At 44.4% G+C, this 12,472-nt stretch overlaps 1 protein-coding gene across 1 annotated transcript; it reads right to left on the bottom strand.

The window, feature by feature from the left end:
• Positions 1-4,274: 4,274 nt before the first annotated feature.
• FGFBP3 (fibroblast growth factor binding protein 3) lies at positions 4,275-6,885 on the bottom strand. The gene is made up of 2 exons (XM_081192024.1): positions 6,732-6,885; positions 4,275-5,742 (listed from the first exon to the last, which is right to left on the bottom strand). The coding sequence occupies exon 2, from the start codon at positions 5,650-5,652 to the stop codon at positions 4,867-4,869; it is 786 nt and encodes a 261-aa protein (XP_081048150.1). The 5' UTR covers positions 5,653-5,742; positions 6,732-6,885; the 3' UTR covers positions 4,275-4,866.
• Between the last annotated feature and the right edge of the window lie 5,587 nt (positions 6,886-12,472).

Below are 12,472 nucleotides of genomic sequence, written 5' to 3'. Positions count from 1 at the left end.
TATACTCCCCCCACCTCACCCGCTGTTCTGTGTTTCAGAAAAGCAGCCGTAGAGCAATAGAGAGCAAAGTTAAATGAGAAGCAATCTCTTGTACATTTAAAAATTCAGCTTTCTGGTCTGCTTTTGTATCAGGGCTTGGGTTTTGTTTTTGTTTTTGGAAAAAACCCAATATATAATTTTAATTTAGTTTTCTTTGTACTGTAATATAACTATGCAAATGATTATTTAAATAAATTATATGCATGAACATTATAGTTAAAGTTTCTTTTCAAATATGAAATGAACGAGATCCACTTTTTTACAATTTTGCCCAGGCAGGTACCATCTGTGTCAGACTGGTACAAATGAATTTGGACTATTGCACTTCAGATCAAATTTATTTACTACAAGAGTGAGAAAGAAAATACATCAATGGTCAAATGTCAAGCTCTTTTTCTTTTGAAGGGTTGGTTGGATTTTGTCGCATCTTTCTCCAAAATCACAGGTCATTTAACATGCTTGTAAAAAAAAGAATTACTTTCCAACCAGTTTCAATTAACTCCGGTAATCAAGCATACTTAAGCTATTAACTAATGTTCTTCACTACATAGCTAAAGGCAAGTTTTCAAAATGTTTCTTTCATCTAACCGGCTTCCATAGTGAGTCTGAGTTATATCTTTGGTCCAAACATGTTATATTTGGTTGTGCGACTCCTGCAAAAAACCACAGCCTCATGTCTCGCCATCCTCTTCTTTTGTGCAGGAGCTTTTAGTAAGGGAAACCATGTAATGTGATGCCATTAACTTTGCAACTTTCTCTGTATTCTAGCAGATAGAGGAACTTGCAGTGGTGTCACCTGTTGCTTGACAAAGGAGAGAGAAAATGTGATGTCATAAAGTTGTGGTGCATCCTGAAACAAAGCTTGACGGGAGCAAGGGCACTCACACAAGCCCCACTCCAGTAATCTTCACATTTATCGTAGTCCCAATGCTTTGTTGTGCTGTTCAGGGAAGGTTGAGGGGGGTGGTTTCTACCCTTGTAGACCTTCCCGACATACCATGGAGGTCAAGCAAACACAACCCCCTTGCTCAACATGGAAAGGTCAGGGGCTGAATGTGAGATGTGATGTAGAGAGGGATGTTGAAAGCAGTAGGGTTATTTTTGTGTGTGTCCCTGTTCCCCCACCCATGATAGTGTTTCCATGTTCAGACAAATGGCCAAGCACATCTCTAGCGTGTGTATCAAATCATCGAATCAAGGAACTGTACAGCTGGAAGGGACCACAAGGGTCATCTAGTGCAACCCACTGCAATGCAGGAATCTTTGGTTCGCCATAGGGCTCGAACCCACAACCCTGAGGTCAAGAGTAAACGGGCTAGAGTAAACAAAAGTAACAATATCCACATTGCTGGGGCAGGGGAAACAATGGCACTTAATTTCATGTAAACTCATTTCATGTCAGAGCTCCCGAAACAGTATTTTCTAAAGGTCAGCCTTATGAGGTGGAGAAGATGAAAAATGTTGAGGTGTTTAAAAGCCTGAAGGGAACTTAAATGAGAGCTATAAATTCCCTTAGGTGAAAAAAGCTTCTTCTTCCATGAGCATATCTCTCTCTCTCTCTCTCTCTCTCTCTCTCTCTCTCTCTCTCCACTGCTGCACCAGCAACTTCTTCACCATCCTCTTTTCTGATTCAAACATTTTGGTGCCTCAGCAGCACCCAGTGTGGGGCCTTGGGCCCAATCATTCCCATTGTGCTTCTTGCTCCCAAGAACAAAAGAACAAATAGATCAAAGATTTGGGGAGGGGGGTGCTGCCTAAACAGTGTCACGTGACCAGCTATCTCTGGGGTTTGCAACCGTCAAACTGCAAACAGGCCCCAGTTATCCTTCACTATTCATGTGGAGGCCCAGGTTACCTAGCAACAGCTTCCTGCAGTCATTTGCATAGCTTTATACATGCCTGCGGCTGCTTCCTTATGATAGTTTCTAAACTTTTAGCTATTTCGAGCTTCATTCTGGGTGCCCCCATGGGTACAGCCTGTCTACCCATGTGGTGGCAGTACTGTGAAGCTGAAATAGTTCCTGTTCCACAGAAGCCCCCAAGCGCCTTCATTCTTCAGCATTTAAGATTTTGTACAGGCACAAGTATCTCCGCAGTACTGGAACGTCTTACTTTCCATGAAATACAATGTGCTAGGTGAAATGCTTAGGGCAGTGGTTTTCAAACAGTGTGCCGTGGCACCCTGGAGTGCCTTGAACAATGGTCAGGGGTGCCGTGGGCAACACTGGCCTCTACCCCTCTTTCCTTCCCTCCCTTCCTCTGATGCCCTCTCACATCTCTGCCTCTGAAAGGCTAGCACAGCTGTTTGTTGCAGCATCCCTGCCTACAAGCTCCCCAGTTGAATGGTGCCTCTGGGGCTGGCCAGGGGATGCTTCCCAGGCCCCTGTGGGGCAGTGGGAGGAGGCACCTCTCTTTGGGGTGGGGGGGCAGCTCAGAGACCAGAAGCAGCAGCTGCGGCTGCCCAGAGGACTCTCAAGGAGAGGGGAGAAGAGAGGAGGTTGAGGGGAGCCTCCACAAGGGAGGGGTGAGGAGCTGCCAGCTCTGCAGGCAAGGGGTGACACAACTGGGCTTCTGATCCCCACAGAGGTGCTGCAGAAAGAATGTAGTTGGTCAAGGACTCAAAAAGGTTGAAAACCTCTGGCTTATGGCATATTATCCAAGCTCAGATGCTATCCACTTCTGTATCACTTCTGAAAAATCAAAACTGATCACCTGATTGTGAAGTTGGACCCTTCTTGTCTCAAGGGGCCCCTACTTTTATATGTCGTGGAAACTGCCAAGATAAAAAGTCCCATTTGTTATGTCAAGCTCATTAAAAAAAAACCCACCTCTCTGATTACCTTATTCTTTCATTATTGCTATTCTTTCTTTATTTTATGTGTTTGTCTCTCACTGAAACATAAGCTCCTTAGATGTTTTTTTCTTAAAATTCCTCAGGTAGAAGGCAAATCTAAGTCTCCCTTCAAGGCTTTTAGAACAAAGATCAACATTCTTACCCTCCAATATTTTCCCAATTGTTCTTTTACTATAGAAAGCAATACCTCTTCCCATTTATCATCCTCGTATTTGTTCTTCAGCATCTGCTTAAGTGAAAAGGAAAAATTGGCACATATGTGTAAATGCAAGCACCATTCTCCCAATCAAAACAGGGCAAGTTTTTAGGTAGCTCCTGGCTTGCAATGTTCAATGCTCAATGCAATGTTCAATGTTCAATGTTCTCAGGGAAAGTTGACCATGTTCTACAGCTGCATGTACAGAACAGTCCTAAACCTTAATATTGAAAGCAAATTCTGAGCTTGATCTCTCTTGGAATTTGCCACTGGATAGAAGCTTTTTAAAGGCAAGGTTTAAAATGTAATTGCTAGGCTTCCCTTGAGAGAAAGTGACATTCTTTGTGCTCTATGTAACCAGTGTGAAATGGGCTATGTGAAGTAGCAAGAGCTCTGATAAAAGTTATAACAGTCTGTTGATAAAATTGCTGCCACGGCTCTAAGCATAAATCCCAGCAACTGTGATACAAACTATGTGCGTCAAGAACATTTTGACCGATTATGTTGTGGAAGAAGAAGAATCTGACCAAGAGTGGGAGAAAAAACACACCCTACCTAACAGAACGAAGGTCTCCTTCAGTACTTCTCAGAGGCTCCACAGTGCAAGGGAGGTGGAATGCAGAAAGCAATAGCTTATTATGGTGACACTTCTATTGGCCCATAAATACTGGCTCTTAGCTATTTCAAGCATTTGACAATAGGGTGGTACATAAATTCAACCAAGTCACTCTGTATCAATGGCTAGATTCATTAAGATGGAAGGCTAGAACAGTGAATTTAAAACGTGTGTGTGTGTGTGTGTGTGTGCGTGCGTACGCACACGCGCGCGCACACAAACACACAGACACACAGACACACAATACACAGTTTCCCCAGGACTGAGGGAAGTCCTGTGAAGATGTAGGGAGCTAATAACTTGACTGCTCAGCAAACCTCCCTCATATGCTAATGCTTCCTGGGGCATGAGGGCACATTTACTGAAGCTAAGCTGGTTTTGGACTGGTTAGTGGCTGGTTGAGAGGCTGCCTGGGACCTTCATGTATGCTACGTTGCCTTGCATTTCATCTTGCTTTGGAGGGATACAAACACATTTAAAAAATACATAAATAAAAGTTTGTAAAATGTGATAGCATTGATACTGATAGCAGAGATTTCGACACTGTGTAATGAAATAACAAGCACAGGTTGCTGTAAAATAATTTCATTTATTATTATCATTAATGTAATTACGCCCAGTAGCATCTATTGTGTTAGAGAAAGAACCTTGCGATTATTTTTTAAACATGGCAAACCCAAATATCTTTTATTAGCTGAGAATTAGCTACTTGATTGTGGGTAGGGAATAAACAGCCCGATGCAACAGGACAGTTTACTTAACAGCTGGAGCACATCTAGCATGGAAGGAACAATATGTCTTTCATCTTAACCTACCTTTTTCTAGTGCACACCCTCGGCCACTTTGTTAGCAGCTGCTGCAGGATTAGTAGGAATGAGTAAGTTATACATCCCATAAAAGCACAACCACCGCATCCTGCCTCCCCTTCCTCACTGCCCCAAATCTTCACCCACGCTCTGTTGGCGCTCAGAAACTCCCATCCCACTTGACTCTATTCACCCCTGCCTCCATTTTGCCCTCGTCCCAAACCACCACATTTGCCTTCATTCCTTCCAACACTATCTCTACCTAGGCTGTCTGCTGTACACTCTGCCTTTAACCCCCCTTGCCTTTAACCCTCCCCCCCACCCCGTGCCCCACCCTTCTCCCAATTCTCCAGGTTCAGCCGTTCCAGAAATTCACAAAGAAGTTGCATAGTGAATGCCACTTCTCTTCGCAGTAGGCCTCGACCACGCCTGCATTGAGCTCTGTGGGCTGCTCAGTGCCTCCTGCGACCGATGTAGGTTGCATGCTGGAGGGCTGGGTTGGGACCGCTGAGGAGCCGGGGCCTCCTTTCCTCTTCCCCTCATTGTTTCGCTTGGCTGGGGCCTCCGCCTTGGCTGGGCTGCTGATCGCCCTGTTCCTGGGCGCCTGAGGTGGCTTCTGCAGGGCTGGCGCATCCTTGGCACGGCCTTTCCCCTTGGATCTACCTTTAGCAGTCCCCTCAGTGGCCCCTGGGGCGTCAGTGCCGGGAGCGGTGGGCACCAGGTGTAGCTGCGCTTCAGAAGTCCCCTTCTTGCTACTGCAAAGCCGGGATTTGAGCGGGCTGCTGTCCTGGCATGGGTGCTGCTTCTTGCGGAGTTTGCCCAGGATCTGCTTCCAGAACTGGCGGCCTTTGGAGCTGTAGGCAGCGCATAGCTCTGGCTGGCCCCGGTAGACACACTGCTGCCTCTTCCCACCCTCCTCTCCAGGCTGGTGGCAGCTGAGCAGGAGTTCGGTGGCTTCTTCGCCAGAGATCACCTGCCAACTGCACAGGTGTTTGTCACGGGTGGAGAACTGTCCAGACTGTGCCCATGGCGAGGAAGCGGGCTTCACTTTTTCGCTGCTCTCTTTGCTCTTCCTGCCGGTGGTGCCTTCCAGGCAGCTCAGGAAGAGAAGGGTGAGCGGAAGGGTTTGGGGGAGCCTCATTTCCTGAAGTCAGGGGAGCTGTTGACATTTATCATTCAAAAGCATCCGTGATAGAATCTCAGGTGAGGGGCCCTCTACATTCCCAAAGTCCTATAGAGGAGAGAGATATAGGTCAGCTGTGGACACACACTGGGCAGATAAAGATGAGCAGTGATAGCTCATTGCAAGCAATGCATTCTTCTTATCTCGAATTCTCAAACCTTCACTGGCATAAAATTCTTTTTAACTCACTGTGTGACCCTCAGCAGTGGGTAACGCCTCCAGTACCTACCCTTTGTGCAAAGCAGACACTTGTTATGTTTGTTATGCATGTGTACCAACCTGGTATTTTGTGTTCCTAACAGCACCTCCTGGGATACCCAATAGCTTTTATGCAGTTATATCAATGGTGCTGGATTTTGGTAGTAAGCAAAACTCCTCTGCATCTTTTGTTTTACACAGAGAAAGACTAAAAACTTGGCAATCTTAGGTAGAAAAGCCACCCCTGTCTACATTCAACAGAGGAGTTGCATTCCTGTTTGAGTGCCATCCATGTGGTTAAAGTGATTGTCCTGACAACATTATGACAACATTAACAAACAAACACAAATTCGTTTAAGATGCATTCAGAGTAAGCACCGTTGTTCTCAATTGGCTTACGTCTGAGTAAACACATATAAGATTGTGTTGTTAGAAATCTATCAGATTTCTTTCTATGATACCAGAAAAGTGATAGCAAGGTTTCGTTGAAGTGCTCTTTTCTACTGCTGCCTTCCTCTCTTCTCCACGCCCCCATCCTGCTTTTAACAAAGACATTTCAAACTCCCAATTTCTTTCCTGCTTTCCAGGTTTTCTTTCGTGCATTTTCCAAATGCAAAACCATCTCTCCAGTTTGGTGCTGCTCTTAAGACATAATGAATCTGTTGGTTAATTTGGATGTGAGATCACTGGTTGCATGGTGCAAAAAAATTTTTTTTTGCTTATTGCAGCACCAAAGAAACTGCATGGGAGGATCCCCAAACTTGTCACCAAGCTAAATTAAACAGTTCCAGTACTGACCCCCCCCCCCCGCGCCCACTCCTTCTGGCGGTTATACTTACAGTTCATTGCAAGAGGCAGAGAGCTCTCCAGGAAAACTGCAAGCCTGCATGTAACTGTAGTCTCTGTTAGAGAACTGTACAGAGCATGCATGTGTTATCAACAGTCCAGTAGGGGCCAGCCACAGCCGAGGCCCCTCCCCAGTCTTATGCATGCAAACACACACACACACACACACACACACACACACACACACACACACACACGAGAATCCTGAAAAACAAACCTCTTGACAAAGAGCAATCATGTTCTGTTCTTTATGTATTTATAGGCAACGTACTGAATAGCTAAATAAATATGATCCTAATACTCACTGGCAGAATTTGTTACTGCTCATCTCACAGTAGCCCCACTATCTGCTCTGTTCAATTTAATCACTCTACAGCATTAGCTCTATTGCAAAGTAATGATTATTCACGGTACCCATTCAAATAGTTCTTACTATTAAGATGGCCATGGCAGGTTCTGCTCCTTGTAGGCAAAAGCATTTCATTTGCTTAGACTACAGCCATTTGTTTTGTAATGTTGCCTAACACCTCAAAAATGAATTTAACTGTCAAGGAGCCAAAGCTACACAACTTTAATGACAACTGTCTGCCGAAAGTTTGGAGCAATGAAATCAACTCTCCCTTTAAGTTTGTACCACTTTTAGAGAGAGACAGTACATAAGATGTTGTTTTGCTGGTACATGACTGCAACCAAATTGAATAAAATTGTACAGAGCACAGTCACACAAAATGTAAGATCAATCTTTTTCAGTTAATCTTTTATGTTGCAAAGGTAATTTGTTGGAAGCCTACAGAGCTTGAAGCTCAGTGACTGCTAAAGTTTTTTTTAAAAAATAATCTCTACTGCAGTTGATATTATTATTATTATTTTACAATGCAGCCTTGTAAATAAGCATGCTGAAGTTGCTACCCGATTAAACATTGTGATAGTCTGCCCGTACATAACCGTGCTGCTCATTTGTAGCATGTCAGTGACCTTGAAAGGGGGGGGGGCAGCTTGAGAAAGATGGAGAGTTCTTCTTTAATTTTAAAAGTTTCATACTTGGTAGAAGTGACTGAACTGGTGGTTTACTTATAAGTCAGTCATAATGGAATTTTATGGTGTTTTAGGTTAGTTGTAGATTTTCTTTCGAATGTGTATGGAAAAGAGAGGCATACATATTTTAAATAAATATTGTTAAATAATTACATTTCCGCCCCCCTTGCAACACAGCAGATTTAATACAACGGCTGCACGAGCTATTTTCATAGTCTTATCAGCTATTCAAAAGAGCAAATTAGAGACAATAATCCATTTTTCAGCATAAAGGAGACACCTAGTGGCCATTTTTTTAAAAAGCAGGGATTCCTTCTCTTCTAATACTGTAATGCAGGGGCTACTGAAAGTGGATCCTGAGAGGTTTCTTACATCTTTTTCTTTGAAGAGTCTTTTTTTTTTTTTAGAACATCTGAAAAGGGCATGAGATGTGAAATACTGAGTATTCTGATTACTTGAAATTAATTGTTGTGAGAAGTTGTTCGCTGCTCTAAGTGTTCAGGCTCTGATCAGTTAAAAATGTAAACCAACATAAATAAATGAGATTAATGTGCAAAGGTAATCTCAGAATTCACTCTCTGTGTAGGATTTCTCCATGCAATCTGACTGAATAGTACCAGACGACTCGTAGATTGTTCATACACAGAGCCTTTCCACAAATAGCTTATACATGTATAAGCTTTATGTTTGGAGGGCAAGAAGAGGTTTTCTGTCATGATCCCGATTCCCTTCCATTTACTGAGTCTATATAATTAATATACAGTGTCTGTGGGAAAAGCTTCAGAATTGCTCACAGCTTCCCTTTAAGGCAGGGGTCAGTCATGCTGCAGTTAGTGCTGTGGCAGGAAAAATGTGGCTCGCATCTCTAGTGTGTCTGCAACAGACACGAGTTTTGGAGCAAGAACTTTCTATTTCAGATCCTTACAGTGAAACCCTAAGGATGATTACTCAGAAGGACAATGCACTATTATGTTCTATGGAGCTTACTTACTTCCAGGAGTGCATGCATTGGATTGAACCACTTACCTGGGAGAAAATCCCATTGAAACATACTTCTGAGTAAACATACTGTTAAGAAGGTTGCACACCACCCTTAATCTCTGCCAAGGGGGTAGCCAAATTCCTGGGGGTTCCAGGAGATCACCCACTGTTGTGTTTCTGTTGGAAAAATCAAGACACAGTGGAGGCTAGTGTCTTTTAAGAAATATGGTTCATTTTGTACCTTCAATGGATGGGGTGCAGAACATTATATCCCAAGGGTGTCTCTCCTTGCCCCTCTTATAGCTTCAGCAAGGCTGGGTCTAAAGAAGTGGTCAGTCATGGCTCCCAATTTCTCAGTGCAACCTCCTCCAGCCAGTGCCAAGATGGTTTTGCGTATTTCCTCCTTCTTTCTGGAATACCTTTAGATTTCAAAAAGGACAAATTTTCCTGTGACATCACACACACACCACCTCCTGGTTGGGGAGGGGGACAGCTCTTTTCCATTGCCAATGACCCTTAATGGCTAAGTACTGGTTCCCCATTGTTCCTTAATAGCTCACTTGCTAATTGTCTGGCACAGTTCTGCAGCTTCTATTTTCACCTCATATCACAAATATTATGTAAATACTAGTGTTTATTAATTTCTACTATTCACTAACAGACTCTGGTACTCTAGATCTATGACACTATCAAACCAGCACTCAAGCCTCTGTCAACTTCCCTGATGGCAGTCGTAATAGCCAGAAGGTAGGCAACCCCAGCCTTCATTTGGATGCAAAATTGCACTTTCTTATATCACTTGCATACCAAAAATGATTTAAAACATGAGCGGCTTCTGCCTCACACTGTGGAAATAGGACTTGGATAGAATGAAAAAGTATTGATCTAGGGAAGAAAGAGGTCGTTTTCAGCCTGAAATACACTACACAGTTATCATCCTGCGTGTTACTGAAATCTCTGAGACAATTACCTTAAGCTTCTGAACCAAAGGATTTATTCGCACACCACACTGGCTTGAACATGAAGCAGCTCATAATGACAGGGGCGATAACTATGGTTAGCTTTCAAAGCAGGACTGCACTGTTCTGAGAATCTCTGCTACACTCTCAGGAGCTCAGCCACTGGGAACGGATAGATTTCTCTGAGAATGAAAGCAAAGCTTTGCAAAGAAGTAATGCCGTTCACTGAAATCTGTCCTTGTAAGTCTAATTTTCATTTGGCTTTAATGCTAACCTTGATTGTGTTGCTTTTTACACTCATTTCTACTTAGAATCCACTACCGTGGCTGGCTTTGCCCCAAAGGCCAAGTTCAGCATGGAGGCTGCTAAGCTCTTAATCATCTGACATCACCTAACAATGTTAGGTGACCAGCTTTTTTTTTAGTGCAAACCCACCTAGTGTGGCACTTTGAAGTCCACACAATCAGCTGGTTGTCATGGCTTCAATGTGCCTCACACAATTCTGTGCAAGAACCAATGCTCAACTGATCTCACAGAAAGCAGTGAGCAGCATTTTGAAGTCCTAACCACCAACTGATTGTCAGTGCATGCAGACAGCCTTGTGCAGTGCTTTAAAGCAGTGTTTCCCAACCTTTTTTGGGCAAAGGCACACTTGTTTCATGAAAAAAATCTCGAGGCACACCACCATGCCAGATGGGGAAAGGTCACTTTTTACTTATGTAAAAAATAAAAATAAAAAAATAGTAACAGCATAGAAGGTAATGGTTAGGCTAGCATCCCTTTTCCAAATATGCTAGGTTTTTATTTGCAGGGACTGTTCTACATGGGAAAGCATTCAGCACTGTCATTCTGCCATCTGAATTGGTACTATTCTGGGTCAACTTACTCTGCTGCATGTGTAGATGAAAATGGCACCAAGTGTGGGGGAGGGGGCAGAACAGGTTTCAGATACAGGATATTAAGCATACACGTACTTCAGATTGAACTGGTTGCTTGCTTTGCAAGTTTTCATTTCCCAAATGACTGCCTTGGCAAGCGCAATACCTACCAGGCTCAACGCCGGTCTCGCGCTGCCGCTTCCCGCGCTCTCAAGGACCCGGGAGGAGGAAGGCGTGAAGGGAATCCCGAAGGCGCGAAAATCTCGCGCATGCGCAGGCCTTCCGCCTGCGACAGCCCAGTAGGCCGGCCGAAGCGAGCGGCGATGGGATGTGGGAGGGAGGGAGCTCGCTGCCCCGCGTGTGCCTATGTGGGGCACGTTACAGCCCCGTGACGTCAGCGCCAATCAGGCAGCCAGGCAGGCAGACGGCGAGAGCCCCGCGCTGGGCGGCCTCTCCTCGCCGCCGCCGCCCCGCCTCTCGCCGCCCGACTCGCCCGCCTCCCTCCCACGGCACACCAGGCAACGTCTCGCGGCACACTAGTGTGCCGCGGAACACCGGTTGGGAAACACTGCTTTAAAGCCTCACCGATGACCAGCTGATTAACAGGGTTTCAAAGTGCTGTGCATAGCATGGGGATTTGCAGATGCCACCAATCAGATGACCAACTTTCCAATAGACAAATAGTTGCTATTGCACTCAGGTCTTGTGAGCTTCCTAAAGGGCCCTGGTTGGGTCCTATGACAGGATGCTGAACTAGATGGTACTTTAGTCTAATCCAGTTGGACTCTTCTTACGTTTTTAAAAGCCATATGTTGCCCCCCCAAAAGCAGCCAACAATATGAGGAGGCTATTTTGAAGAGGGTATGGACTGAGGATGGGATAGTGACCAAGAACCCACAGTTCCTTAGTGTAAACATAACAAAAATGGGAGGCTAATGAGGTTCTCAAAAAATGAGCTATGACTAACAAACAATTTCATTTTTCACTTCCTGCTAGTATGACTGCTCCAAAATGAACTAAGACTGTCAGCTGAGAACACTGTCCTTCAATCTCACTTCAACCAGAAAAGTCACCAAGGTCACGTCCACAGCATACATTTAATGCACATTTAAAGGACATAGCTTCCCTCAGATAATCCTGGGAATTGTAGCTTGTGTGTTAAATCATGTGCTTGGACTCTAGTGCTCTCCAGATTTTCTGATGAGAACTCTCGACATCCCTGACTGTGGCTGATGGGAGTTGGCTCCAACAACAGCTGGCCACAGGTTCTCCATCCCAACACGAGGTGATATCATCGTCGTCATCATCATCATCTAGACAGCTGAGGCACGTTCTTCCTTCTACCAAAATAGATGCTCAGGACAGCTGCTGGAGTGATGCACAGGTGTCAGAATGCATGGGAACACTGTGTTGGTAGAGAAACTAGGAAGTTTATTTGCATGACCAGGATGAACATATGTGGAGGTGAATCAGGAGACAGGAACAGTGAGAATGACAGGGATGAATGTGGAGGTGGAGGTATATTCACAGCCTGTTCTTTTCTTCCCACAGACCTTGCAAGCTGTGAAGATATCGATCAAAATGTAAGCACGCTCGCTATGGTATGGTATGACGGCCAAAATTAATGGAGTAAAAATGTTCTAGCAAAAAACAAATAGAACTGCCAGAAAACTCTTTCAGTGCTTACTACAAAGTCTGCTCTGAAAAAATGCTCAGACCCCAATCAAGGTGATGAGGGAGAAGCTACATGTGACTTCTATTCTTCTTCAAATTGCCAGCATGGGGGCCTGATCCAGATCATGGGTAGGGAGCATTGTAACGTTCACTGGACTTTCTTTTCTTTTCTTTTTTGGTAATCACCATCATCATTTTATGTGTATG

This window comes from Podarcis bocagei (assembly GCF_964188305.1).
Source record: "Podarcis bocagei genome assembly, chromosome: 4".
NCBI classification, from domain to species: domain Eukaryota; kingdom Metazoa; phylum Chordata; class Lepidosauria; order Squamata; family Lacertidae; genus Podarcis; species Podarcis bocagei.
This window is presented reverse-complemented; position numbering and strand designations above follow the sequence as displayed.

What these genes read in the sequence shown, in the direction of transcription:
- FGFBP3 (XM_081192024.1), bottom strand. Translation starts at nt 5,652, where the DNA reads ATGAGGCTCCCCCAAACCCTTCCGCTCACCCTTCTCTTCCTGAGCTGC.